Raw genomic sequence first — 27,560 nt, 5'->3', positions numbered from 1 at the left:
CAATAAAGTTTGGTAGGAACGCTCTTCTAGTGTGAGGGATATTAGAAGGGTAGGGCATAAATCATGTAACTTAAATGTTACGCAACAGTTTTCTAGCCCAGTTTTTATTCACCATTCCAATTATAATTTAAAATTTATTTTACCGGAACTGGCACGTATGCACAGGGAGGGAGGGGGAGTAGATAGTCCATGGGTAAATAATTCATTTACCTATAACATCATTCCCAAATCGACCGAGAAGTTGGTGCTTCTCGAGTTGAAATGGCAGGTAGTGAATAATGGGCATATGTGCTGGAATGAAATCAGGTTTTTAGATTCTTTTAGTTTTTTTCCCAAGGCATTGAGTCAACTGATTCAAGTGCAGAAAGGTGACAATTTTTTATAGTTTTCCTTTGCTTAAACAGCAATTTCCAGATAGTCAAATGTATGACCTATTGACCTGTAAAGGTGTATATGCATACAATTATTACTGTTCTGGCGCTCGCTTAAGCGAGATGAAACTACCTCCAATTGAAGCTTTTTACAATTTACTGACCAACAGTGAATGCACAGCCGAGGAATATGAATTTGCCAAGAAGGTGTGGTCTAAGAGGAATTGTAAAAATGGGTGGGATTATTGTAGACTGTACTTGGCCAGTGACGTTTTAACTCTGTTAGACATAGTCTGCAAGAACACAGACCAAATCTATTCAGAGTTTGGACTAGATATAGGATATTATTTTTCCACAGCTCATTTGGTGATGGACTTGATTTCAAAAATTAGTAGGGAGGAAATAGGCTTAATCACCGATGTGGATCAACACCTTTTCGTAGAAAGATCAATGAGGGGTGGGTATGTTTTTCATGGGGATCACGTTTTGACAACCGATCCAAGCGGACAAAACAGCAACACCGGTGCAATGTCAAATGCAGTGTTCTTGGACATGAACTCATTGTACCCCTCGGCAATGTTTCACTACTCTTTGTTGTGCGGGAACTATCAATGGCTTGAAAATCCTTGTGAATTCCCTGACATTACCGCTGTCGTAGACAATGGGCCACAAGGATGGTTCTTTGAAATTGACGGGCATATTCTGTTGGAACTTCATGATTCAGTCAGAGATTTTGTTTTTCCCTGTATCAATCGATCAGTGACCAGGGACTCACTGAGCCCCTACAATCGATCATTGGTTGAGGATATCTGGATGCACTGGACCCCCTCTAAGCAAAAACTGATTGCGGATTTGGACCATAAGGAGAATATCATTGTTCATCATGTGCTTTTGCACTGGATGGTGAACAATGGTTTCAGGATCACCAAAATACATAGTGTCCTGCAATTCAGTCAGAAACCCTACTTAGAGACGTTTATCGACACTTTTGTTGATAAACGCTCTCGGGCAAACAGTATAGTAGAGAAGGAAATGTACAAACTCATTCTAAATTCAGCGTTAGGCAAAATGTGTCAAAGCGTACGCAACAGATCTCGTTGTGACGTCGTGACTGACCCTCAAGAGTGTGCACGAATTATTGCCGACCCCAATTTTACAACGTTCACGAGCATAGAGGCTGGCATGGTTCTTCTACACAGGAAAAAGAGAAATGTGGTACTGAACAAGAATAAAGCAGGAGGTAGTTGAAGGTACTTGAAATTTCCAAAAAGCTCATGTTGTCGTTTTTTTACACTGTGTGCAAGGTACAATGGCCAAGGGAGGGGGAGGTTCAAGTTTACTATGGGGATACAGATTCTCTGCTATTAAAAGTAAAAACCGGGGATTTATTGGGTGATTTAGAAAATAGGGGACACATCAGCTCGCGGATGGATTTCACCAACTGGAATCCGTCCCTCTACCCCGAGTTGGTGAAACGTCAAGCCCCCAACCAACTACTAATGTTAAAATCAGAGACGGGGAGTGATTAATTATCCAGGGGGGTGTTCCCGGGTCCTAAAGTTTATTGCATGGAAACACATAACGGGGATGTAAAGCAGGCGTGTAAAGGGGTGCCTACACATTTTAAAAAGAGGAATTTCAGCATGAGCGTCTACAAAGACTGTGTAGAAAGTAGCCTAGTGCCGAGAGCACAAGTGCTTGCAATTCGCTCTTTACAGTATAAAAATTATACTGTAAGAGTGGAAAAGAATGCAATGTCATGTATATCTGACAAAGCCTTTGTGCTCGAGAATGGTGTAAGTGTACTGCCACATGGCCACTACCTTATTTCAGACCGGGTTGAATGCATAGACTATCGCAATCAACTTGGTCTGGATAAATTAACCTGAGTTTGACTCTAACCACTAACCGCTAACCTTTCATAAATTAACTAACCCTAACCCAACCAAACCCTTTCATAAATTAACTAACCCAACCTCACCTGTAGCAGGAGTGACGACGACTATTGTATACAGTTTTTTCCACATCGCCCCTGGGGGGGGGGGGTCCCGCCCGCGGCCGGCTTTTGGCCCCGTGGCCTCCGGGGGTTGGGGGGGGGGGGGTTCCCGCCCGCGGCTGGCTTTCGGCCCCGCGGCTCCCCGGAGGGATCCCTTTTAAATTCATAATGTTCAACTGTGCTATTTTTCATGTTCCAAGTGTTTTTTTTTGTTTTGTTGTTGTTTTTTTTCAAGTGATTTACTGTACAAAAAGTGTGTGAGTTTGTACAAATAGTGATGCTGGGCAAAAAGTGTTTTTTTATGACAATAAGTGTTATTGTTGTTCATGTTTGAACATAAGTATTTTTATAATAAATGTTGTTCTTTATGTTTGAACAAGTGTCATGTTTTTATGTTGTTCATGTTTGAACAAGTGTCATTTTTATCTTAATAATGTTTGAACAAGTGTTTTTTTTATGTTGTTCTTGTTGAACAAATAGAGTTTTCATGTCGAATAAATAACCATGAAATATTGTTTTTGTTGTTCTTGTTAACCTACTAGATAGATCTATGGGAAAATTATTACTACTACTACTTATTCATTGGACAAGTATGATTTACAGTTATTTGTAGTCCGACTGTTGTCAACAGCAGCTTGTATCAATTTTAAACACCCTTCAGATCGTTTCTGTGTGGTCCATCAATGTAGGGAAAAACAACACTCTTAGCTAAAATAATTCAAAACTGTAATAGAATGTTTTTGGAAAAACCAAAGAAAATTTATTATTGTTATATTATTTGGCAGGAGTCCTATGATCAAATGAAAGCTATTGCCACACCCATACCAATACAGTTCATACGAGGACTTGATGTTTTCAATAGTATTGAACCAAACTCGAGGCTGATTATTGATGATTTGGCTGAATCCATTGAACAGTTCTCACAGGAAATGCTACAGCTGTTATCTGTTTGCTCTCATCATGAACAGATTTCCATAACCCTAGATCTACACAATCTGTTTCATCAGAGCAAATGTATGCGAACCCTTTCTTTGAATTGCACCATCTATATTATCTACCGAGCTTGATTGTTGACAAATGAGTTGGTTCCATTATTTTAGAGGAAAAAAAATTTAAGTTTGACAGCTGTGAATTGTGTTTTGGACTCGTATTTGCTTCACATTAAATTCTACGCGTTGCGGTAGAAAAGTTAAAATAATACCCCTTCCCCCACACCTCATATTTCCCAAAAATTTATCTGATAGAAGTTGAGACTGGAGTTATTAATCTGAAAATTCAGTGGCTTCTACTAATACTACTTCTGTTCTTCCAATTTAAACACATAAAAAGAGTGTAAGTTTATCCAGGTTAGAACATAGATAGATTATTTTGTGAGTGATATTAAGTTTTATTTCTCAAGTCAATTTCAGAAACTATAAAATTAAATTGAAAATACTGTTTGTGTCAGGATTAAAAATTGTCGAAACAGTTTCTCCAACACACAGATAACAGGCTAAAATGTAAATTCTCATAGAAAAAACTTAGTATATATAAAATGCTATTTTTCCCATGAAAACGAGTATGTCAATAAGAAAAAACCAAAAATTAGTTTAAAAAACTTTTCCCAGAAGATTAATACTTCAAAGAAAAGTAAAGAGCTCCATTAGGCCAAGAATGAGCAAACATAAAGTCAAATAATCTTCCAAGCATGAAACTCCCATAAATCACTATCAATAAATAAATGAATTTCTAAACGAACAGAAATTACAATAAATGGCCGAGTCAAACTTAAAACGAGCCAAAATTACCAACAGTAGGACAGATAACCTTCATGCCTTCGCAAGACCAGAACACATATTGAGCTTTACTGAAAACCAAATACGATTGAAATGTTTTCATTTTTCTTACTTCTATAAATGAATAACCATCAAAACCTTAAGAAAGAAATGTCAGTCTGCGTCAATAAAACTGAAAATCCACGATCATTTGTTTGTTGTTTTGGTAATAGACACGTGGCAGGTTTGTATATTTGTGATTGCCGCTCTCGATTGTATTCGAATCGCAGATTAGTGTGACCTTCTTTTCCAAATTTTTCCCCAGTAATAATTTTCCCTTAATAACGTGGTTTCATAATTCAGTTAAAGCCAGGCGTGATCCACTGCACATACCCTCTGATATATCTAAGTTGTGCATTAGCATAATTTTTATGTTATTCTTTGGTGTTAAGTCATGGGTCTGCAAATCAGCAGTTTCAACCAAAATAAGCAGTTCTGGCGTTAATTTCTTCCTGTTTATCCTTCACAAAAACATTACTTTTATAGAATTTATATTCCTGTGTGAGGCGATTGACAATTTCGGCATTAATTTTACTTATTTTTTAGCGAAGCTAAAATAACACGTTTCTTCACTTCATTGAAATGTGATTTGTCATCAGACCGTAGATTTTGTTCTGAAGCATTTTTGTTTGTTACTAAACGTGATCATTGCCGTCGCTAGTTCCATGCCTTTTGCTTTAGGCGTTCGGAATGACTCTTCATCTCTTATAATTTTGCATGGTGATGCTTGTTGTCGCATGTCTTCTAAATGAGATCTCATTGTGCTTCTTTTTCGTTCATAATTACTTCAGACGTTCCATCACTTCATTGTGAATGTGATTTGTCATCAGACTGCAAATTGTGTTCTGCAACACTTTCGTTTGTTACTAAACGTGATCATTGCCGTCGCTTGTTCCATGCCTTTTGCTTTAGCCGTTCGGAATGACTTTTCATCTCTTATAATTTCGCATGGTGATGCTTGTTGTCGCATGTCTTCTAAATGAGATCTCATTGCGCTTCTTTTTCGTTCATAATTACTTCAGAAGTTTCTTCACTTCATTGTAAATGTGATTTGTCATTAGACCGTAGATTTTGTTCTGCAACGCTTTCGTTTGTTACTAAAGGATGTTACTAAGCATTTCGGATTCATTCATCGTCTTATATGGAATTATCTAAACAGGTATTTCGATCTCTTGATATATCAAGCTATGCGATTAAGGACGTTTACCGATTGGGTTCTACTGGACCGGTGGTAATCAAGTTTAATGTGGTAGAATTGCGCGATTATATCTTACGTAATAATGAACCTTTGAGGATGTTTGGAGTTAAAGTTGCTCCCGATTATACCTACGCACAAAGGGAAGCCCGTAGGCATTTTAGGCCATTGCTTGATAGGGCTGTAGCAGAAGGTAGAAATGCTAAACTCAGAGGCACCAAGCTGTCCATTGAAGGGCGAACGTTTATGTATGATTTGACAATTGGAAAAGTTTTAGAAAGCATCGTAAACCAGGCTTCTCAGGCTAAAAATGCTAGTATTGGCCAAGCTCCTAGTAGAGTGGCACCCCCCTCGCTATCTGTTGCAGTAGATCAGCACTACTTTGAAAATTCGGGGGGATAAAATCTCGGTAGTGAAGACAGCGATAACGGTACAGTTGTGGATGTGCAAGCTATGCCCCAGCGACCAAGAGTGCGTAAGAGTGCAGAAATAATTAGTCCCGATGATCTACTGAGAAATTCTCCAAAAAATTTTCGTGGTGGCCGGGGAAGAGGTGATACACGTGGTGGTAACCCGAACCGTGGTAATGTAGGAAGATCGGTATATAACACACGTAAAGACTACTACAGGATGGATTTCAGTAAATCACCGAGAATTCCTTCAGAGACACCATTCAATCTTGCAGCTGATCAAAGTATAAACACAAATTAGCCGTACGCAGGCCATACGCGGGAAAACGTGGTCAAGTTTGTGTCTTGGAATATTCAAGGACTAAGGAATAAAAAAAGTGAAGTGGAACTTGAAAATTTGATTTTGTTGCGTTAGTAGAGTCATGGCACAGTGGTGATGAAGTGCCATCCTTTCGCGGTTTCATAACCGAAGATGTTGCCCGTTCTGTGTCCAGGAACTCACGGCATTACGGTGGTATGTTAGTGCTTTTAAAGAATAATTCTTTTTTTGTCTTTTAATAAGCTGAAAAGTGAATCATAAAACCTTGGTTGATTAGATTGGTATGTCACTCAGGTCTGAAATTGTTGGTTTGTGCAGCTTATGTCCCACCGCAATATAGCTCATATACTGCAGAGGATACATGGTCTATATTAGGAAAAGAAGCTACAATTGTTCGTTATAAATTTATGTCCCATAAAATATTGCTGGTAGGAGACTTTAATCCTTACACAGCTGATTTGGTTGAGATGCCTGTTGTTGATATACCGGCCGTTTATGATGTTGTTCCTCATATGTATAGGATCTCAAGAAAGAGCATGGATGATAAAATAAAAGTTAATGTTTGCAGTAGAAAACTCCTGGCACTTTGTTCGGAGGTTGGAGTTGGGATTGGAAATGGGAGGTTTGGGATGGATAAGTCAAGGGGTGATTATACTTGCATTTCCGGTCTGAGGCCTAGTATTATTGATTATGTTTTGGTTGAGCTTCGATTGGACGTGGAATCACTGCAGTATTGAGTTCACTAAATCCAGTTAGTGAAAGTTTTTTTTTACCTTGATTGTTTAAGTAGTAAAAATTTTAGCAGAGGCCCTAAATCGGGTAAAGCAAGCTAGAAATGAGGTTGAGAAAGCACCACTATTGGTTAGGTTTCGCGAGGTTAGGAGATACCATAAGAGATAAATAAAAGTAAAGAAAAGAGATTTTAATACATGTCAAATCGAGAAAATGAGCCGTTTTTACTTGGAGAGTAATATGAAGGAATTTTGGAGAAGGGTAAACCAAAGACAAGGAAAAGCGCCAGAGGGAATCCCAGATCCAAATAGCTGGCCGGAACATTTCGCAAGTAAAGAAGAAGGAGATCTTAGTAAGTGGTGTGATGAAGAATTTGGGGATATTTGGGAGGAATATAATTACCCTATGAGGAAGGTATTATGAGGATTATTCGTTAATAGAGGAGGTAGATATTGAGGAGGTTGCACATGTGTTAAGAAAACTCGATGGAGGAACAGCTCCTGGAATTGATAGAATTCCAACTCGTTTATATATAAAGTTTTCAAGTTTATGTATGCCAATTTTTGTATTGCTGTTTAATAGTGTGCTTTCATCAGGAATTTGGGTTTCAGGATAGAAGATTTCTTTAATTTTACCGTTGTTTAAAAAAGGGGATCCGAGGTTGCATTGCAATTATAGGCCTATAGCTCTGGTACCATGTTTAAGTAAGATTCTAGAGAAATTGATTGATAATAGGCTAGCTAATTGGTTAAAGAAGAATTGAATAATTCGTGAGGAACAAGGTGGATTCAGGGAAGGATATAGCACAGTTGACAGGGTGTTTAAACTTAAGGCGTTGATAGAAAAGTATAGTAGAGGTAAGAGTAATTTATTGGTAGCTTTCGTAGATTTTGAGAGAGCCTTCGATAGTCTTGATAGGATTTTGTTGTGCGTAAAATTGTTGAGGATAGGACTGCCCCGTATTTTTGTTCGACTAGTATGTGATATGTATAGGCTAACAAGAGGAATGGCTAAAGTAGCAGGGAAATGGTTTTCGGATTTGTTTGGTTGCAAGGTAGGAGTTAAACAAGGTAGTACCTTGTCAGCAAGGCTATTTTGTTTATATATTAATGATATTGTTGAGTTTTTTGAGGAAAAATGGGTACCAACAGTGAGTTTAGGAAATTTAGCCTTGTCTCTGTTGTTATATGTGGATAATGCGGCGCTGATAGCTAGAAGTGCCGAAGATTTGCAAATATTGTTGAACATATTAGATGTTTAATTGGAAAAAAATGAGATTAAATATCCAAAAGGCTGAAATTGTAGTTTTTGGGACAAATAAAAGTAACGACAAATTTTTATTTAAGTGTATTGAGTTGAAAAAAAAGCACAACTTTTAAGTATTTAGGGTTTGTATTAAATAATAAACGAAATTGGAAGGATCATGCATAAGGAATGGTGAGTAGAGGTAAAGCGGTTTCTTCACCAGTTTTAAGGAATTCAGCTTTAAATGAAACTAAAAATATTAAAATGCATAAGTATTTATTTCAAAACTAATTGCCCTACTATTAATTATGGTGTGGAGCTTTGGGGGTATGAGGTGATCCGCAATTAGAAATGGTTCAACTACAATAATTTAAAGGTTGGCTACAACTCATACACAGGCTGTTAAGGGAGATCTAGGTTTGTTTTCGCTGCATAAAGAAAGGTTACTACAAGTAGCAAAATGTCGGCTGAAAATTACCCAACTACCAGATGAGAGGCTTATGAAAGCCACATATTTTGAATTATTGCAGCAAGGTAGAAAAAGATCGTGGCTGTTCCATGTTAAAACCCTCCTTGATAAAACCGGACTTTCATACGCTTGGAATGAAGGTCTTGGTCCAACGGGCTATTCAGGGGAAATTTATCGGAAGCTAAAACATGTTAAGGAGGATCAAGAGATCCAGCTCTGGTATGAACAGGTTTGAAAATCTAAAACCTTGCGCCAGTATTCTAAGATTAAAGAGTCTTTTGGACTAGAATATTATTTTAAGCTGAATTTGCCATCGGAAAACTTGCGTTTGTGGTTTCAGGTCCGAGCGAATGGTTTGCCCTTAAAAAGTAGATTAAAGGTATTTAAAATACTTCGCCCGGAGACAATTCTCCTGGAAGAACACCAACAAATCAATTTCTCGGAAATACTCTCCCCTTCGATTACGCAATAAATTTCTCGGAAATTCTCTCCCCTTCGATTACGCAATCAATTTCTCGGAAATCCTCTCCCCTCGAGGGATTCTATGCCCTTATGGAGTCCCCCCAGTAGTTATTAGGTCATTCCTACTATATCCCCCGCAGAAAATAAGGCTTTCCGAATTTGAGAATTTTATTTGAGTTTTATTTTGTTTAATTTCTGTATGGGGAGAGAATTTTGGTACTTGAGTATTATGCACCCCTTACTCAAGTTTACGCTGTCTAAAACTCGAGAACTAACCGGTTTCTTCGTTAGTTTTTTTTTCAGCTTAGCGCAAGACAAGACAAAAACAAGTGACAAAATATATGAGAAATATATAATTTGGGCTATATATTTGCACCTAAGGAGGGGGGGGGTTAAAGTATTTGGACATTTTGAAGTCAGAAAAAAATTCTTTCTAAGTATTTGGCTACTAAAAAATTACAGAAAAAAATCCCCAGTATAAAGTAAATGTAATGTTTCATTTAATTTTTTTTCTTAAATGTTAAGTGTTTTTCTTTAATGACCGTTTTTCCAAGTGTTAAGTACTATTATTAGGTTAATGTAGTGTTTCATTTAAGTTTTATGATGATCGCTGATCAAAGTATATGTTATTTTTGTCTTTCATTTACGTTATTTTACTGTGTTCATTGCCGTATATTTGCAAATATTGACGAAGACCACACTGCCTTTCCATATCAAACAAACACAACTTAAAAACAATAAGGAATTTTTTTTTCTTTTTTTTTTCTTTTTTTCTTTTCTTTTGCAAGACAGTGCAATTTAAATCGGTGAATATTTCCGCCCTATGTCCAAGGGCCGTCTTCAGCACAACACCAAAGAAAAAATATATATAAAAATAAACTTACATTAAAATACGAAGTTCAAAACTAAAAATGCTTTTTAAAAAAAACGCTTTTAAAAACCTTTAAAACAGCCCCAGTATCCTCACTTCAACGAAGTTCAACCAGGACTGACAAATAAAATGATGAGAGAGGATGAATTCATTCAAACGAAATAAAATGAAATCATTAACTGTAAGTTTTCAAAGCTAATCTTGCTTTTTTAGCAGCCAGTCTCAAAGGCCTTTTTGTAATGGGTTCAATACTATTGTCAATTGGTTTAATAAAATATTTTGTTAGATCATTTTTAATTAGATTTGAGTATAAAGCATTCAGTGAAAACTCTCCTAAGTCACTATTTAAGGAAATATTTTTATTCATTTTGAGCCTAATTTTGATAGATTCCCGAACCACCTGTTTTATTCCCAAATCACTACTAATGAGAGAAGATTTTTCAAAAAGTATTGTGTGGCTGGGATTATCAAATATATGGCTAGCTAATATATTTATATGGCTAGCCATATATTTGATAATCCCAGCCACACAATACTTTTTGAAAAATCTTCTCTCATTAATAGTGATTTGGGAATAAAACAGGTGGTCCGGGAATCCATCGAAATTAGGCTCAAAATAAATAAAAATATTTCCTTAAATACGGACTTAGGAGAATATTCACTGAATTCTTTATGCTCAAATTTAATTAAAAATGATCTAACAAAATATTTTATTAAACCAATTGACAATAGTATTGAACCCGTTACAAAAAGGCCTTTGAGACTGGCTGCTAAAAAAGCAAGATTAGCTTTGAAAACTTGCAGTTAATAATTTCATTTTATTTCGTTTGAATGAATTCATCCTCTCTCATCATTTTATTTGTCAGTCCTGGTTGAACTTCGTTGAAGTGAGGATACTGGGGCTGTTTTAAAGGTTTTTAAAAGCGTTTTTTTTAAAAAGCATTTTTAGTTTTGAACTTCGTATTTTAATGTAAGTTTATTTTTATATATATTTTTTCTTTGGTGTTGTGCTGAAGACGGCCCTTAGACATAGGGCCGAAATATTCACCGATTTAAATTGCACTGTCTTGAAAAAAAAAATTCCCTATTGTTTTTAAGTTGTGTTTGTTTGCCGTATATTTGGCTTTAAAACCCATTTATCTATCTATCTATCTAATATGCAGAATAATTGTATCCAACACATTTTGCATGCAGACCCGCTATACTTTATCCCGCCTTATCCCCCCCCCCCCTAATGTGTAAATCTATAACCCAAATTTATTAATAAAGTAACGAAGAAACTAACGAAAAAACCGGTGTGTTCTCGAATTTTACACAACGTAAATTTGAGTGAGTGGCACATAATACACAAACACCAAAATTCCTTCCCGGTACGGAAATTAAAACAAATAAAACTCAAATAAAATTCTCAAATCTGGAAAGCCTTATTTTCCCAGGGAAGTATTTTCTGGGGGGGTATTTTCCTGGGGGGTATTTTCCTCGGGAGGTATTTTCCGTGCGGGGGTATTTTCGGGGGGGGGGGTATTTTCCGGGGAGAATTTTCCCGGGGGCTATATTCCGGGGGGGGGGGGTAATCATCGGAGGGGGGGGGGTTAAACGCCGGCCACCATTAAATACGTAACCTAACCTAGCCTAACTTAATCTAACCTAGGTACCTTTTTCCCCGCTAAACTTTAAAAAATTATCGTTTGAATATTGCATTTCATTGAGAAACTACGGCTTTGCAATCATTTATCTATAGCGGTCTTTTGCAAATAGCCCGTTTGACGGGTTTCGTGACTGGCTTCCTTGATGCAGTATATAGCGATGCCCGACAAAATGCACCAGTACTAAAAAAGATACTTTTCCAAAATCCGAGGGGGGATTAAAATCTTATTTTTGCAATCAATTTTAATGAAAATTCCAAAAAGTGGTATTTTCCAAAGTCCTAACTGTGAGCTGCATTATTTGACAGTCATAACCACCAAGGCACTTGGATAAAAACAAAGTTACGTACAGCTACAGCCCCAATGATGTCCCAACAATCCCACCATAAACCTTTATATATGCCTTCTTATACCGGCGGATGTAAGGGCTTACGCAATTTCTCTGAGATAGTCAAGAACTTTGGCTTCAAACTACTGTCTATATTACCTGATTGAAACACACACATACACTTAATTGAGGGTTAAATATGGTGTATCGCCTAAAATACGCACTCGATCCGAATTCCTCTTGAACTGAAGTTTCAGGGATTGGCTATTGGGCAATACACATGAGAAAACAGGGAACGTAGTTCTTACCATGGATAACTATGACCATAAGAAGCCGGGGGTGACATTCCTCTAACATATGAACGAGAAGAGTCCATTAGAAATTAGACCCCTAGAAGGCCAGTTAGAGTTGGCCCTCCCAGATATACTTTACAACACACGTAATTTGATGAGTTGCGCTAAATTCAAATTTCAAGCATAACTTCTATGTTTGATCAGTCAGGGTGAAGATTTAATGCCTTATTTTTTTAAATTTCTAAAAATTAAAATATGACAATTAGCTTTCATACATGTAAGAAGAATCCGGCAAAATATACAAAACATAGTACGAGTAGAAAATAATTTAAAAAAAAGTGTCGAGATTTGATTTTCCAACCAAATTCTCAGCATATCCATTTTCCACTTCTCTTGAATAAGTTTGACGATAAAATACCAAATCTTTTCTTCTTTATCAGCAGGTATAACCATAAGCATAGAGCACAGATCACTTGGGAACCAAAGCCCTCACATGGGAAGCAAGGAAGGAAGGGGCTCAGACCCCTCTCCTACGAAACTAAGAACCGTCATCTGAAATGCTCTGTAATTTCTTAAAAATGACTACTAATTGGCACCAAAAACGAGTTCCTCCTAGTTGTGACTATAGTTTGATAGGGCATTATTAGTTTGACAGATAAATTTGGATCAATAAACTACAGAGGTCAAGAAAGAAACAAATGTTTATAATTTCACAGGCATCACAGTGTTTGCATTTTTTTTAAATATGTTTTATTTAAGTATTTTTTTTAAATTAAGTATGTTTTTTTTAATAAGCAAGGACCCTTCTCACTTCTTAAGCATATAAATTATGCGTATCACCTGATAACTCTGAGACGTATTAAGAAACGTCATACAAAAACATATCTTCGCTTTGAATTTATGCTTGTGTTATGTTTAAAATACAGAAAAGTATTAATTATTGATGGAAATGAAGATGATGCCCATGAGCCACATATCTAAGGACAGTGTCGAGTTACATGGCCCCAATGCCATGAAATTTTTATAATTTTTTGAGTAATTTTTGTAGCCTATATGTTACCTTTTATTTTTACTTTTTAATAAGACTTACTACTTGCTGAATATAAATTACTCTCTCTCCAAACGTCTTAATTAGGCGTTAGTTGTTTCATATAATTGACTTTTGGGCGATTTCTAAGACTCTTATTGTCATTCTAGTTATGTACCCTGAAGAAGGAATGGCGCTTGACACCCAGTAAAAGTACAACAGAATCACCAGGCTCAGAAGAAACTGAAACAGAGGAACTGAAGAAAATACGAAAAGTTCAAGGATTTTTTCGAGGATGGCTTTGCCGACATAGGTGGAAAACTATCGTTGACGAATATATCAAATCGCCCCATGCTGAAAGCATGAGAAAAAGAAATAGGTAAAATCTTAGTTGTTAACTAAGGAAATGTCCCAGCAGGTATATATACAATAGAGGGAGATAGAATAAAACGTCCCAAGATATTTTTACAATTGACTCTTTATTTAGAAAAGGTTTTATAATATTTTCAGCAGGCCTCCCCCCCCCTTCCCTATTTTTATAAAGTTTAAACTGTCCGTACTTATACGTGTACTTTATTTTGAATGATGGTCTTCTTAATCATAAACATGAAGCTCAATTCATTTGACATGACCTTACCAAAAGCAATTTTTATCGTTATTGTTTCACGCTGTTTTTTATTCGGGTTTCTTTTTAGTTTCTTTTTACTGCTTCGGTGGTTTCTTTCTACCTTCTTCTGGCTTCTTTCTACTTTTTTTCAGAGGTCTGAGGAATTTATGCAATTAAGTTATTAGTTTTTGACAGTACAAAATAGTTTCACTTCGTATGTTTGCCTGATAAGTACAACTTGATCGCAAGAGTAAATTTTCTATCACAACAGGGCTGCCAAACTTTTTGGGATTCGCGAAGGTTTTGATAGCAACTGGTATTTTTTACACAACATCTTCCTTTCCAAAAAGCACTGCTTCGAGAATAAAATTCATTCCTGAAAAAAAAATGTACCCTTCGATTATATATATGAGGAGGAAGGAAGCTGAAACCTAAAAAACTATTAATAAGGGTTACATTGCAACTGAACCACCGTGTAATTGAACCCCAAGCAACTGAACCACTGTAACTGAACCACCGTGCAACTGAATCCCCTGCAGCTGACCCACCATGCCACTAAATTACCATGCAACTGAACCCCCGTGCAACTGAACTCCTGTGTAACTGAAACTTCTTTCAACAAATCCCACGCGAAACTGAACCCCATTTAACTGAGCGCTCGTGCAACTCAACCCCTGTGCAACTCAACCCCATTTAACTGAGCCCCTGTGCAACTGAACCTCTGTGCAACTGAACCACCGTGCAACTGGGCCACCGTGGAACTAAACCACCATGGAACTGAACCACTGTGCAACTGAACCACCATGCAACTGAACCACCGTTCAAATGAACCGCCGCGTAACTGAACCCTCGTATATTTTAACTCTCGTGTAACTCAACCACCGTACTTACATTGGGTATAACACAAGTTAGATTCTTTACATGTTGAACCTTGTTGGAATTTTTTGCTTTTTAAAGTCATAATATAAATGACTATCAAGATGATTAATAAAAAAGCTCTGTTTTATTGTCACAAAACAAAGAAAATCGGACGTCACAAACTCTTAAAGCCAGATTTATTTCCCCTTTTTATGTCTGTTAATGGGGGTTCCCTTTGCCCTGTCACTGTATTCGGGTTTAGGTGTTTGCCCCCCCCCCCACCCCTCTTTCATGGAAAAACCCTCTCCTGAAAAATGCCCCCTAGCGGAAACATGGCCTTCCAAATTGGAATATTTTATTTGGGTTCTATTATTTTTAGTTTAGCTTGTAAGTGCTTAGGAAAGTGAAAAAGAGAAATTTATGTTTAAGTCTTGCCCTCTCTCCGTGTAAAAATATTCTTCTCATGGAAAATCCTCCATGAACTCTCCTTCCCCCCTTCAGAAAAATCCCACGTGAAAAATGTTCGTACGTTTCCTAATAACAAACACTATCTGTAAGCAATGGACAAAATACAAAACTTAAAAAGGTACTTAAACTTCTTCAATGGGGTTTTCTGATTGTTTTGTAACTAGGGAGAGAGGGAGATACTTCAAAGGGGGCATTTTAATGCGAAAACATCTTAGCTCTCATTGAGCCTCCGGATAAATACAGAATTAGCTCTAGGAGAGAGATGAGATGAGGATGAAGATAGAATTAGTTATAATCCCCAGGCAGCTCTAGTCTTGAAAGTTGAAAGTAATTGGAGATCAGCCAACCGCAAGGTGTATTTTTTGGGGGGATATTTTTCACGGAGAGGCATTTTCCAGGGGAGCATTTTCCACGAGGTGGTATTTCCAGGAGGTATTTTCCGCCGGAGGTGTTTTCCCAGGGGAGGGGAGGGGGACTGGTTGCCCTCCAATCACTTTTGACTTATAAAAAGGGCACTAAAACTTTCCACTTCCAAACGAACAATAAAACATGATTAATAAACGTGATTAACAAAAACCCCCACAGTCCTCGGGACAAGCGCTCTAGGTTATTGCAAGTTGCCCATTGTCAAAATTTAAAGATTTTATAGAAGGGATGGTCGTACAAACTTTGGAGAAGGCTCATTCAATCGGAAATTGAAATTTCAAGTTCAATTTTGAAGAATCAAAGGTAATCAGAGGACAACCAGCCTCTCCCTCTTAACCGCCATTCCCCCCCCCCCCCCAAATGCATCCCATCAAAATAAAAATAAAATTGTTTTTTTTTCAAAATAGTCTAAAGGTAAAAAAAACATACCTCTGAGGTTAACAACCCCACCAGAAGCTCCTGGAGCAAGGGCTGTAAGTTAAGCTAGTTTCTCAATGTTACCACATAAGGTTTTTATGGAAAAGTTTTTGCGTGAACTTGGGAGGGGGATGGGTGCTCATTCGATTGGAAATCAAAAGTTCCAGTGCACTTTTTAAGACTTAAAAGTGATCGAAGGGCTTCCACCCACACCCTCGTTTTTCCCCAAATACATCCGATCAATAATTTTGAGCTGACCATTTTTTTTAAAACAGTTCAAAGGTCAAATAACTGCCTCCAGGGTTCACAGCCCTATCTCCTGGTGCAAGGGCTGTAAGTTATGCAAGTTGCCTATTATTTAGCATACAAGGTGTTTTTTTTTTATCAAGAAAAGAGGGCATGCTTGATCCCATAAATAGAATAAAAGCATGGAGCATTAAGGTCAAACCTTAGGTAAATGTCAAGAAGGATGCCAAACACAATCAAAAGACATGTATTTCCTTTGGTGGCTGTGAAAAAGAAATACCAGAAACATCTACCATGGCTGATGGTATCAGCCATCATATCGTTCGGAAAATGTTTAGGAGCATCTTGAAATAAATCAAGAGGTACTTTGTGCATCCAGTTTTACAAGACAACGTATCGGTAATGTGTCGAGAACAGCTGAAGGTGTAAACCTGAGTGTATGAAGTTTAAACTTTCTGGACATGTTAAAGGGATGTTGAAAAAAAAAGTTGGATTACAACGAGTCCCCCTCCAATATGTTTTTTAGCTGCAGTCTCCTCAAAGACATCGGATCAAAATTCGTTATCTAGATTCACAAAGGTCAAATATTTTAAACACATATGTTTATTACTTAACGTCCAAAAAGGTCTGATTCATCTGAAAAAAAGAGAAACAAATCAGCTTCAATGGTTTGTGACATCGGATCTTCGTTTATATCATGACTTTAAAAAACAAATAATTCCAACAAGGTTGAACATGTAAAAATTATAATTTGTGTTTTACCAAATGATATTGCTTCATATTTTTAGAATACTGACAAACCAAGTTCAGTTGTTGAGTTGCACGAGGGTTCAGTTGCACTGTGATTCAGTTGCACGGTGGTTCAGTTGTACGGTGGTTCAGTTTCACGGTGGTACAGTTACACGGTGCTTCAGTTGCACGGGGATTCAGTTTAATGGGGTTGACTTGCACGGGGGTTTAGTTACACGAGGGTTTAGTTAAATGGGATTCAGTTGCCTGGTGGTTCAGTTACACGAAGGTTCAGTTGCACATGGGTTCGGTTATACAGGATTTCAGTTGTACAGCGGTTCAGTTAGATGGTGGTTCAGTTTCACGGTGGTTCAGTTACAGGGGTTCATTTGCTTGTGGTTCAGTTACACGCCCACCATTAATAAGTTTATAATGTCCATGGTTGTCAGGTTGAATTAATTGAAAACTCTGTTATTGATTTATTTTCCGCATGAATGCCAGTAGGGGGTGACGCCTCCCGCAAAACAAGAAGACACTAAACATTATGTACAAGTAGGAAATGAGAAATATTTTTTTTAACTCTTTCAAAAGAAAGCTCCTGATAGCACTTACTAGCCTCTCCCCCAAGAAATTTCCTAACAAGGCTCTTGATGACCCACCCCCCAAATTTTCACTTATGTGCCGGTAGATTTCTGAATATAATATTTTATTCTACATCGAAGCAAACTGTCAAAATTGAAGGGGCTCTAATACCCCTCCCCCCCCGGTACCAATACTAAAGGCGCAAACCAAATATATTCCCGGGAATGAAAAGGGATTAGAGATTACTTCTTAAAAATCAATAGACCAATATTTTTCTGCCCTAAGAACAGAGGTGTCAGACGCAGTTCCCTCATTCAGGCTTAGTTTAAATGAGTGGAAATGACAGATTGATTCATCTCTCCCCCCCCCCGTTTATATTCATTTGCATGCTTATTTAAGGTTAGACAATTTAAGAATCAGAATACACTCTCTGAGGCATGTTATCCCCCCGCCTAAACAATAACCCACCGCTCCTCCTTTGTAATAGCTATTGCGCAATTACGCATCACAGAACACGATTTTCTGAAAAACCAAGTGAATCAATTTAGTTAAAAAAAAAACATTAAAATAAATGTCTATTCTTACCATTTATCTTGTACCACAGTAGACAGAATAGACAGTAGACTAATTATATAAACTGTGTCTTGTACAGACAACCGACCTTTGAGGAACAAATATACCGCCGTGCAACATTACTTTTTCTGCTACTGGGAAAGCTTATTATGTAATTTTGTCATTCTGCTACCTCAGAATTTTTAATCGATAGCAACCTGGTCCTCTTTGGGGAAAAATCATAGGTTGGTTACACAAAATGTCAGAAAAATCCTCATTCATGTGGCACAGTCTTTTAGACAACTTAAAAAGGACACCAGAACTTTTAATTTCCGTTTGAATGAGCCTTTATTCGATCTCTTAGGACAACTGTTCGATAAGATAACCCCTTGGAAAAAAAATAAACAAATAAACACGCATCTGTGATCCTTCTTCTTGGAAAAAATCCAAAAATTCAGAACTTTTAATTCCCGTTAAAATGAGCCCTCTCCCGATATTCTAGGACTACTGGGTCGATACGATCAACCCTGGAAAAAAAAATAAACAAGCAAACAAATAAACCCGCATCTGTGATCCTACTTCTTGAAAAAAGATCAAAAATCCAGAACTTTTAATTCCCGTTAAAATGAGCCCTCTCCCGATATTCTAGGACCCCTGGGTCGACACGATCAACCCTGCAAAAAAAACAACAAACAAATAAACACGCATCTGTGATCCTTCTTCTTGCAAAAAATACTGAATTCCACAGTTTTGTTGATAAGAGCTAGATGCTATTACATTATGGTACTCTGATATTCTATGGTACTCTGGTGCTCTGAATTTGATGGTATGATTTTTATCAGAATCACTTGCGTTTTTAGGGATGCTTCCCCTCTTTTTCAAAATCAGGCAAGTTTTCTCATGTTCGTAGACAGGAAATTTAACTTAATGACCTTTACACATTTGGAAACATAATAAAATCCAATTGTTATGATGTATTGATGGTTATAAAAATAACCATTTTATATTTTCGGTTACTGTTAGTCTGAGTCGGTCCTTACATACAGTTTAATACCACGAACTCTTTGGTCCGTGGTTTTCAGCTTTTATTGATTTGTTAGCTGAAAATTCAATGCAACATGCTGCTAGGGCTGTTTTTTCTCTTTCTCTTAAGGTGTAACCTCGAAACATTCAAAATAAACCAACCCCTAAATTTTAAATAATTGCTTAATTTTTACTTAACGTTGGATTCAAATAAGTTTTCAGTAAAGTGAATTTCAAATTAAGCGTCAAGATCAATGGAACGCAGAAACATGACAATCATGTTAAGTAAATTACCCCTAAACTCATAAATCAATAGTTTTCATGAGTTATCTATTTGCTAGCTGACTCAGGGTGAAACTTGTATTACCCTTGCCTCTTCCTTTACAAGTAGCTTTTTGAACCGTCGGAATACGCAGGTTTGTTAATTTCGAATAAGTTTTGAACTAATACTAGTTCCTGCATTCTAATACGTTTTGAAATAAGTGCAATTTCAACTTTAATGTAAAAAAAGTAGTTTTTAAACTGTCAAAATAAACCAGCCCGTAAATTACAAATAACTTTTAAACTATGACTAGTTGTTTCACTCCAATTTAAAGTTTAATCTAAAGATCGCTTGGACTCAGAAGGATAGCTCCCCTTCTTAGAGGGATACCCCCCATCAGATTTTCACCTGTTTAAACTGCCATTCATTTGTTAGTCAATAAGTTGAAGCAGGACTTGATTTAGTTTCTTTACCTACTTCAAGTACTTTTTAGAAGTTCTGAAATAACTTACTTCTTACATCCTTGCACGTTTTCAGTAAAATGTAAACTACAAACTTACGGGTAGATAGTGGGGGACACACTATCGTAGATAGGGGTAGACCCATCATATTTGGTAAACCTTAGCTTTGTGTTCATTAATTAACGGTGTTCAACCCATTAGCTGAACAATCAAGAAGAGACGTGATTTAGTTTTACTCTTACGTAGTTTACGTAATTTTTAGAAGTTCTGACAACTTGATTATTTTTCTATTCTAATAAGCTTTCCCTTTGTTTTATAGGGAGGGGGAATTCAGAAGTATGGTAGACCTGTCATATTTAGGTTAAACTTTAATGCATTAACCAATGGTTAATGCATTACCATATGTCATTTGCTAACTGAATATTCAAGCTGGTACTTGATTTTGGTTTACGCTTTCGTTTACATGTAGCTCTTTAAACCGTCAAAATAAAACAGTCCATAATTTTTAAGCAAATGCTAAATTAGGACTTATTGTTGCATTCTACTAAGTTTTCAGCAAAAACAATTAAAAATTTAGCGTAAATTGTGGGGGAATAAAAAAAAGCGGAGGTTCCAGTCATACCTAGGTTATTCTTGTGCTCATTAATCTAGGTTTTTTTTTTACCTGCTATTGATTGGTTAGCCAAGACTCACGGCATTACATGAGTTTGCGTTTACTTCTTCTTTTAAGTTAATGCTATCAGAATGAGCTCGTAAATAGGACTTATTGTTGCATTCTACTAAGTTTTCAGTGAAGAACAATTTAAAATTTATTGTCAATAGCGGGAGAATCAGAATGGCTGCAAGTCCCATCATACTTATAGGTTATTAGGTTATCCTTATGCTCATTAACCTATGGTTTTCTTGCCTGTTATTCATTGGTTAGCCAAGACTCACGGCGTTATTCGAGTTGCGTTTGCTTCTTCTTTTAAGTTGAAGCTATAGTTTTTTACCTGTTGCTCATTGGCTAGCCAAGACTCCCGGCGTTACTTGAGTTGCATTTGCTTCTTCTTTTAAGTTAAAGCTAAGGGTTTTTTTTTTCTGTTAATGATTTTAGTTAGCCAAGACTCAAGGCGTTAATTGTGTTGCGTTTGCTTCTACTTTTAAGTTAGAGTTGTTACAAATTACTTGAGATGCATTTGCTTCTTTTTTTAAATTAAAGAGTTGCGTTAAGTTACTTGAGTTGCGTTTGCTTCTTTTTTAAGCTAAAGTTACGGTTTTTACCTGTTCTTAATTGGTTAGCCATGACTCAAGACGTTACTTGAGTTACGTTTGCTTCTTCTTTTAAGTTAAAGCTTTCAGAGTGAACTCGTAAGTTTCAAATAAATGTATGATTTTGGCTCGTCCAAGAAAGTTTGGTGACAGGGTATTTCACTATGCTAATTCAGCCTCATCATCACTTCCTCCAAAGTTTCCTTGTAGTGTACTTTTCAAAGTTTGGAAAACTTTTCATGACAGTGATTGGTTATTTGTTATAAGTTATAATTGACTGCCTTCTCTTAAATTAGGTATTGATGCTTCTTTTGGATGTTGATGGGTTAGGAGCAATAATTTATCTGCCACTGCAACTGTCATATTAGAGGTTGAAAGAACAGGGCTTTCCTTTTCTTTAGGTTTCCTTTACAAAATTTTAGAAAAAGACCGTAAAAGCAACAATTAATAGAGAGAAATAAAAGAGAAACAACTTTTAAAATCGTAAAGCCAGAAAAGAAATTTTGTCTTGAATTCTGTCAAATATTTTTACTTCTGTTGTTCTTCTGGGTATTAATAAATACTATTTTAAAATTTAAAAAGAAAATAGGCATTATTCTCTTCAATCCTGAAACGCCCAAGTTCTATACCTAGACATCAATCAATGGCAAAAGAACAATCAATGGCAAAGTGTCACCCTGCATGGTAATAAAATGTCCTAGACATCTTAACTCTTTTGTTATTGGCCTGTAAATTGGGATAAAAACACAGTTGTTGTACCCCTCCTCCATCTCACCCTGTCCGGAGCTTCCCCCTTTACGACCTTGCATGAAGTTCTAATTCCCTTTAAATTGCTCCCTATGACTTCTTCCAATTTTAGAATGACCAGATTTTGTTTGGCCCCAGATGGATGGCCGCAAAGAACAATCAAAGACAATGTGTCATCCTGCATCGGTAATAAAGTGTCCTAGACATCTTAACTTTTATTATTATTTCCCTAGAAAGTGTGATAAAACACAGTTGTTGTACCCCTTCTCCATCTCACCCTGTCCAAAGCTCCCCCCTTCACGACCTTGCAGGATGTTCTAATTCCATTTAAATTGTTCCTTATGACTTCTTCCCATTTGGGAACGACAAGATTTTTGTTTGGCCCCAAATGGATGGCCACAAAGAACAGTCAATGGCAATGTGTTATCCTGCATAGGTAATAAAGTGTCCTAGACATCTTAACTTTTTTTTATTATTTCCTAGAAAGTGGGATACAACACGGTTGTTGTACCCCTCCTCCATCTCACCCTGTCCAGATTTTCCTTCTTTACGACCTTGCATGAAGTTCTAATTCCCTTTAAATTGTTCACCATGACTTCTTCCAATTTGGGAACGACCAGATTTTTTTTGGCCCCAGATGGATGGACACAAAGAACAATCAATGGCAATGTGTCATCCTAAATCGGTAATAAAATGTCCTAGACATCATAACTTGTTTTTATTATTTCCCTACAAAGTTGGATAAAACAAAGTTTTTGTATCCCTCCTCCATCTCACCCTGTCCAGAGCTTCCCCCTTTATGACCTTGCATGAATTTCTAATTCCCTTAAAATTGTTCCCTATGACTTCTTCATATTTGGGGACGACCTGATTTTCGTTTGGCCCCTGATGGATGGTCACAAAGAACAACCAATGGCAAAGTGTCACCCTGCATGGTAATAAAATGTCCTAGACATCTTAACTTTTTTTGTTATTGGCCTGTAAATTGGGATAAAAACACAGTTGTTGTACCCCTCCTCGATCTCACCCTGTCCAAAGCTTCCCCCTTTACGACCTTGCATGAAGTTCTAATTCCCTTTAAATTGCTCCCTAGGATTTCTTCCGATTTGAGAATGACCAGATTTTTGTTTGGCCCCAGATAGATTGCCACAAAGAACAATCAATGGCAATGTGTCATCCTGCATCGGTAATAAAGTGTCCTAGACATCTTAACTTTTTTTATTATTTCCCTAGAAAGTGGGATAAAACACAGTTGTTGTACCGCTACTCCATCTCACCCTCTCCAAAGCTTCCCCTTTCACGACATTGCAGGGTGGTTTAATTCCCTTTAAATTGTTCTTTATGACTTATTCCCATTCGGGCACGACAAGATTTTCCTTTGTCCCCAGATAGATGGCTAATAACCACAATCTTTGACAATACGTAATACTTCATCGGAAATAAATTGTCCCAGACATCTTAAATTTTTTTACTATTGCCCTATAAATTGGGATAAAAAAAAAGTTGTTGTACCCCTCCTCTATCTCACCCTGTCCAGAGCTTCCACCTGTACGACCTTACATGAAGTTCTAATTCACTTTAAATTGTTCCCTATGATATCTTCGCATTTTGGAACGACCAGATTTTCGTTTGGCCCCAGATGGATGGTCACAAATAACAATCAATGGTAAAGTGTAACCCTGCATGCTAATAAAATGTCCTAGACATCTTAACTTTTTTTTTTTATTGGCCTGTAGATTGGGATAGAAACACAGTTGTTGTAGCCCTCCTCCATCTCACCCTGTCCAGAGCTTCCCCCTTGAAGAGCTTCCATGAAGTTCTAATTCTTTTTAAATTGTTCCCTGTGACTTCTTCCCATTTGGGAACGACCAGATTTTCGTTTGGCCCCAGATGGTTGGCCATAAAGAACAATCAATGGCAATGTGTCATCCTGCATCGGTAATAAAGTGTCCTAGACATCTTAACCTTTTTTATTATTTCCCTTGAAAGTGGGACAGAAACACGGCTTTTGTAAACCTTTTTACTTGACATACGTACGGTCAGTCAAACAAGTCCGTAGACAATTTCTTTGGAAAATATTTAATTAATCGTCTCTATCTTTCGAAATCTTCACGCTTCAGAACCGTACTTGACCTCTGTCATACCATACCTTTCAATATTCTAGTCTTGGTCCGCAGTATTTTCTTATTATTCTTCCAAACTTGTTCCAACTGGGAACACACCTAATTAATTTTACATATTTAGAATCGACATTTCGATGTTATAACTTTTGACTTTTTGGAATTAACTTTTCATGCATAGGCCTACGTTGTTTTCCAAACTCTCTCCCTTTTTAGCTTTATTTATTATTGGGTCGAATCCCTCTTTCTTTACAGTTTGTTATCACAAATTACTCGATCATCAGTTCCCCCATTATATCTAATTAAGCTTCTCATTTTAGCTTAGTATTTCGGATGGTTGAAGAAGAAGAAGAATATGTGTCACAACTTGACACGCTTATAACATGTTTCCTAAGACCTTTAAGAATGGCTGCCAGTTCCAAAAAGCCACCATGTTCACATGAAGATGTCAATTCTATATTTCTAAATTCTGAAACGTTGCTTTTCCTCCATCAGATTTTCTTAAAAGGACTGCAAGCAAGAATTGGATCTTGGCCAACACTGGTCTTAGGTAAACATCTTTTCTTAAACTATAAACGTTCTAAAGCCCGCTAGAACGTTTGAGTTTATCAGTGCTTAAACCTTCTTATGTTAAACTTTTCTTATCTATGTCATCTTAAATAAGAAAAACAAGTTTTTCCAACTGAAAGTAAGGAGCAACATTAAAACTTAAAACGACAGAACTTATGACGTACATAAGGGTGAGTTACTCCCTCCTCAACACCTCGCTCTTTAAGCTAAAGTATTTTGAACTTTCAAAAAAATATCTTATTGTTCTAATTAAACGGACCTTGTGTTTCAAGAGTTATTATTTAAGAATTCGGACAAAGTTCAAACTTTATTGTAAAGAGCGAGGTGTTGAGGAGGGGGCAACCTCCTTTATGTACGTAATAATTTATGATCGTTTTTTAAATAATGCAAGAAAATCTGGCTCCATCTCCACGGAGAAACAGAAAGTTTACCCCGGACAATTACTCTTAACCACTCTGCGCGTAAAATTGAGACGGAAAAGAGAAAGCAAGACATATAAAAAGAATTTTGTATAAGAATTCTGGCAAATCCCCCCCCAGTGTATAATTTTCCCTGACAAGCTCACTGCCTGGAAACTTTCCTCCCCATGGAAAATCCCATTGTGGTAAAACCCCCAGCAGAAAATTTGTCCACCCCAACCGAAAATGTATGCATGAAACCCAACAATAAATACTAGGCCCAAGCACTAGGCAAATTTTTTAATTTAACGCCCCTACCCCGGGGGCTTTGGGGGGGGGGTATGTCATACCTAAGCGCATAGTTATTGGGCATTTTAACTATGATGAATAAACTGGCTATCTACAAATTTTGATCGGACCATTTTGGGGAAAAAGGGGTGGGGGAGGGGGTTTAGTTGCCCTCTAGTTTTTGGCCACTTAAAAACGGCACTAGAACTTTTAATTTCCATTTAAATGAGCTCTCTCTCAATGTGCTAGGATCACTGACTCAATACAATCATCCCTGGGGAAAACAAAACAAAACAAAAAAAACATATAAAGACGCATCTGGTATTTTTTTTCTGGCAAAAAATACAAAATTCCATATTTTTGCAGATAGAAGCTTGAAACCTTGAAAATCACGAAAATTTTCTCTGGCCCGTAACCTTTGATGGGCAAGACTAAACTTAACGAAATATATTTGAATTACGAACTTAACGAAATATATTGAAATTATATATTTGAAATCAGCATTAAAAGCGAATTCTTTTGATATATCTATAGGTATCAAAATTTTGTTTCTTACTCTAGGTTCACACAGATGTTCACACAGGAGCGAAATTCGCCCGTCGCCGTAATTTAGTTGCCAACTTTGGCAATTTTAGTTGCTTCGTCAAGCAACTACCCAGAGTTGAAAAAATCCAACTTTTATCGGGCAACTGAGCGATTTTTCGAGCAATTTTTTCAAAACAACAGCAACGATGGGAGAAACAAATGAAAACGATCAAACTGAGAAGTTAAATATGGCTTATGGAAATTATTATGGTTAATTATGGAAATTATGGTTAATTATGGAAAGAAGTAAAACATCATTCTGATCCATTTCAACCACGCTCTTTTAATTTTGAATATTTTGGGGGTAAAAGTTGGACGACGTAAAAATCCTGTGTGAAGATAACGGCGACTAAAATTGCACATCGGTGCACTAGACGAATATAGCCTATCGCAGCAACTGCTTCTGTGTGAACCTGGAGTTAGAGTTTCGATTACTATTGAGCTGGGTTGCTCCTTACTTACAGTTCGTTAACAAGAACTGTTTGATAAGCCTCTCACTAACCTTGCATGATTGAACTCTATCAAGCTACTGTTCCAAATTTAATCAGGAATATTTCAATTCCTGAGAAAAAATTTCTTGTTGCAGTCAAAGTGTGCTCACTGCTGCTTTGCTATAATTGACCATCTGCCAAGTTTTGAAGGATATCAAAGATCATTTTTAAGATGCAGACAGAAAAAATATCTATAGATTACGTTAATCTAATTTAGAATTTATTACTTCAATAATAAATCTTTTAGCGAACAAAATGTTTTGCACCAGGCAGCTCAAAAATATTTAAAGTATTGATAGTTTTACCCAGATTGAAACAGGTTTTCAGCGCTTTGAGAACCTTGGTTCTGAAAACAACCAAGGCTGTTTTGGTAATTATTCTATTTAATTATTGATAATTATATTCAAAATAAGTTATATTTCTCGGCCGATTAGTGAATTTGAGTTACTTATCTAGGACTGTTCCTAAACACACGTTGCTTAACTCATTAGTCAAGTTCGGCATTTAACTTTATTTGCTGAGCTCATTCAAATTGTAGTGTTAACCTTCTACGAAATTTTATGGTGTAGGAGGTGTAAAAATACGAACAACACCTATTGTAGTGCATTCTTGCCTAAATCAAACTGTTCATGGGATTTGACAGCACAGTAAAGAGCAATCCGTTTCTAAAGTAGCTGAAACAAATAATAGTTAAAATTAAATAAGAATATATGCATAAAATGAACGTTTTATTTCTGGTTCTAAATATTAATAATTATAGTTTATAAATTCTAAAATTACCCTTTAAAACTAATTAGTATAAGAAAATTGAAGCGATTTTTCAAAATGGAGTTGATCCCCCCAATAAAGGAAATGTTTTGGATGGAGACTACTCATTCAAGTTCAGTCCTTGGGAAAATCTAAACCACCTGTTCCGAAATCTTTTTTAAAATAAATTTCTTTTAGTTTTTAATCTTTTTCACAGTTGTGTGCTTAAGAATGGAACAAACAGCCTATAATCAATGACCCTTTAGAGGCGGGTGTATTTTTCTAAGTTTATATATATATATATATATATATATATATATATATATATATATATATATATATATATATATATATATATATATATATATATATATATATATATATATATATATATATATATATATATATATATATATATATATATATATATATATATATATATATATATATATATATATATATATATATATATATATATATATATATATATATATATATATATATATATATATATATATATATATATATATATATATATATATATATATATATAT

General features: G+C 36.4%; 1 protein-coding gene across 1 annotated transcript in view; it reads left to right on the top strand.

The window, feature by feature from the left end:
* Positions 1 to 27,560, top strand: part of LOC148943114 (ras-specific guanine nucleotide-releasing factor 2-like) — a 441,376-nt gene that overhangs the window by 139,381 nt on the left and 274,435 nt on the right. Inside the window, exons 6-7 of the mRNA XM_089102441.1 lie at positions 13,349 to 13,557; positions 24,248 to 24,477. Coding sequence (XP_088958567.1) covers positions 13,349 to 13,557; positions 24,248 to 24,477 — 439 coding nt within the window. The remainder of the gene's footprint in view (positions 1 to 13,348; positions 13,558 to 24,247; positions 24,478 to 27,560) is intronic.

This window comes from Artemia sp. Qi Xiang Cuo, chromosome 16 (assembly GCF_049724085.1).
Source record: "Artemia sp. Qi Xiang Cuo chromosome 16, ASM4972408v1, whole genome shotgun sequence".
In the NCBI taxonomy this organism is placed as follows: domain Eukaryota; kingdom Metazoa; phylum Arthropoda; class Branchiopoda; order Anostraca; family Artemiidae; genus Artemia; species Artemia sp. Qi Xiang Cuo.
This window is presented reverse-complemented; position numbering and strand designations above follow the sequence as displayed.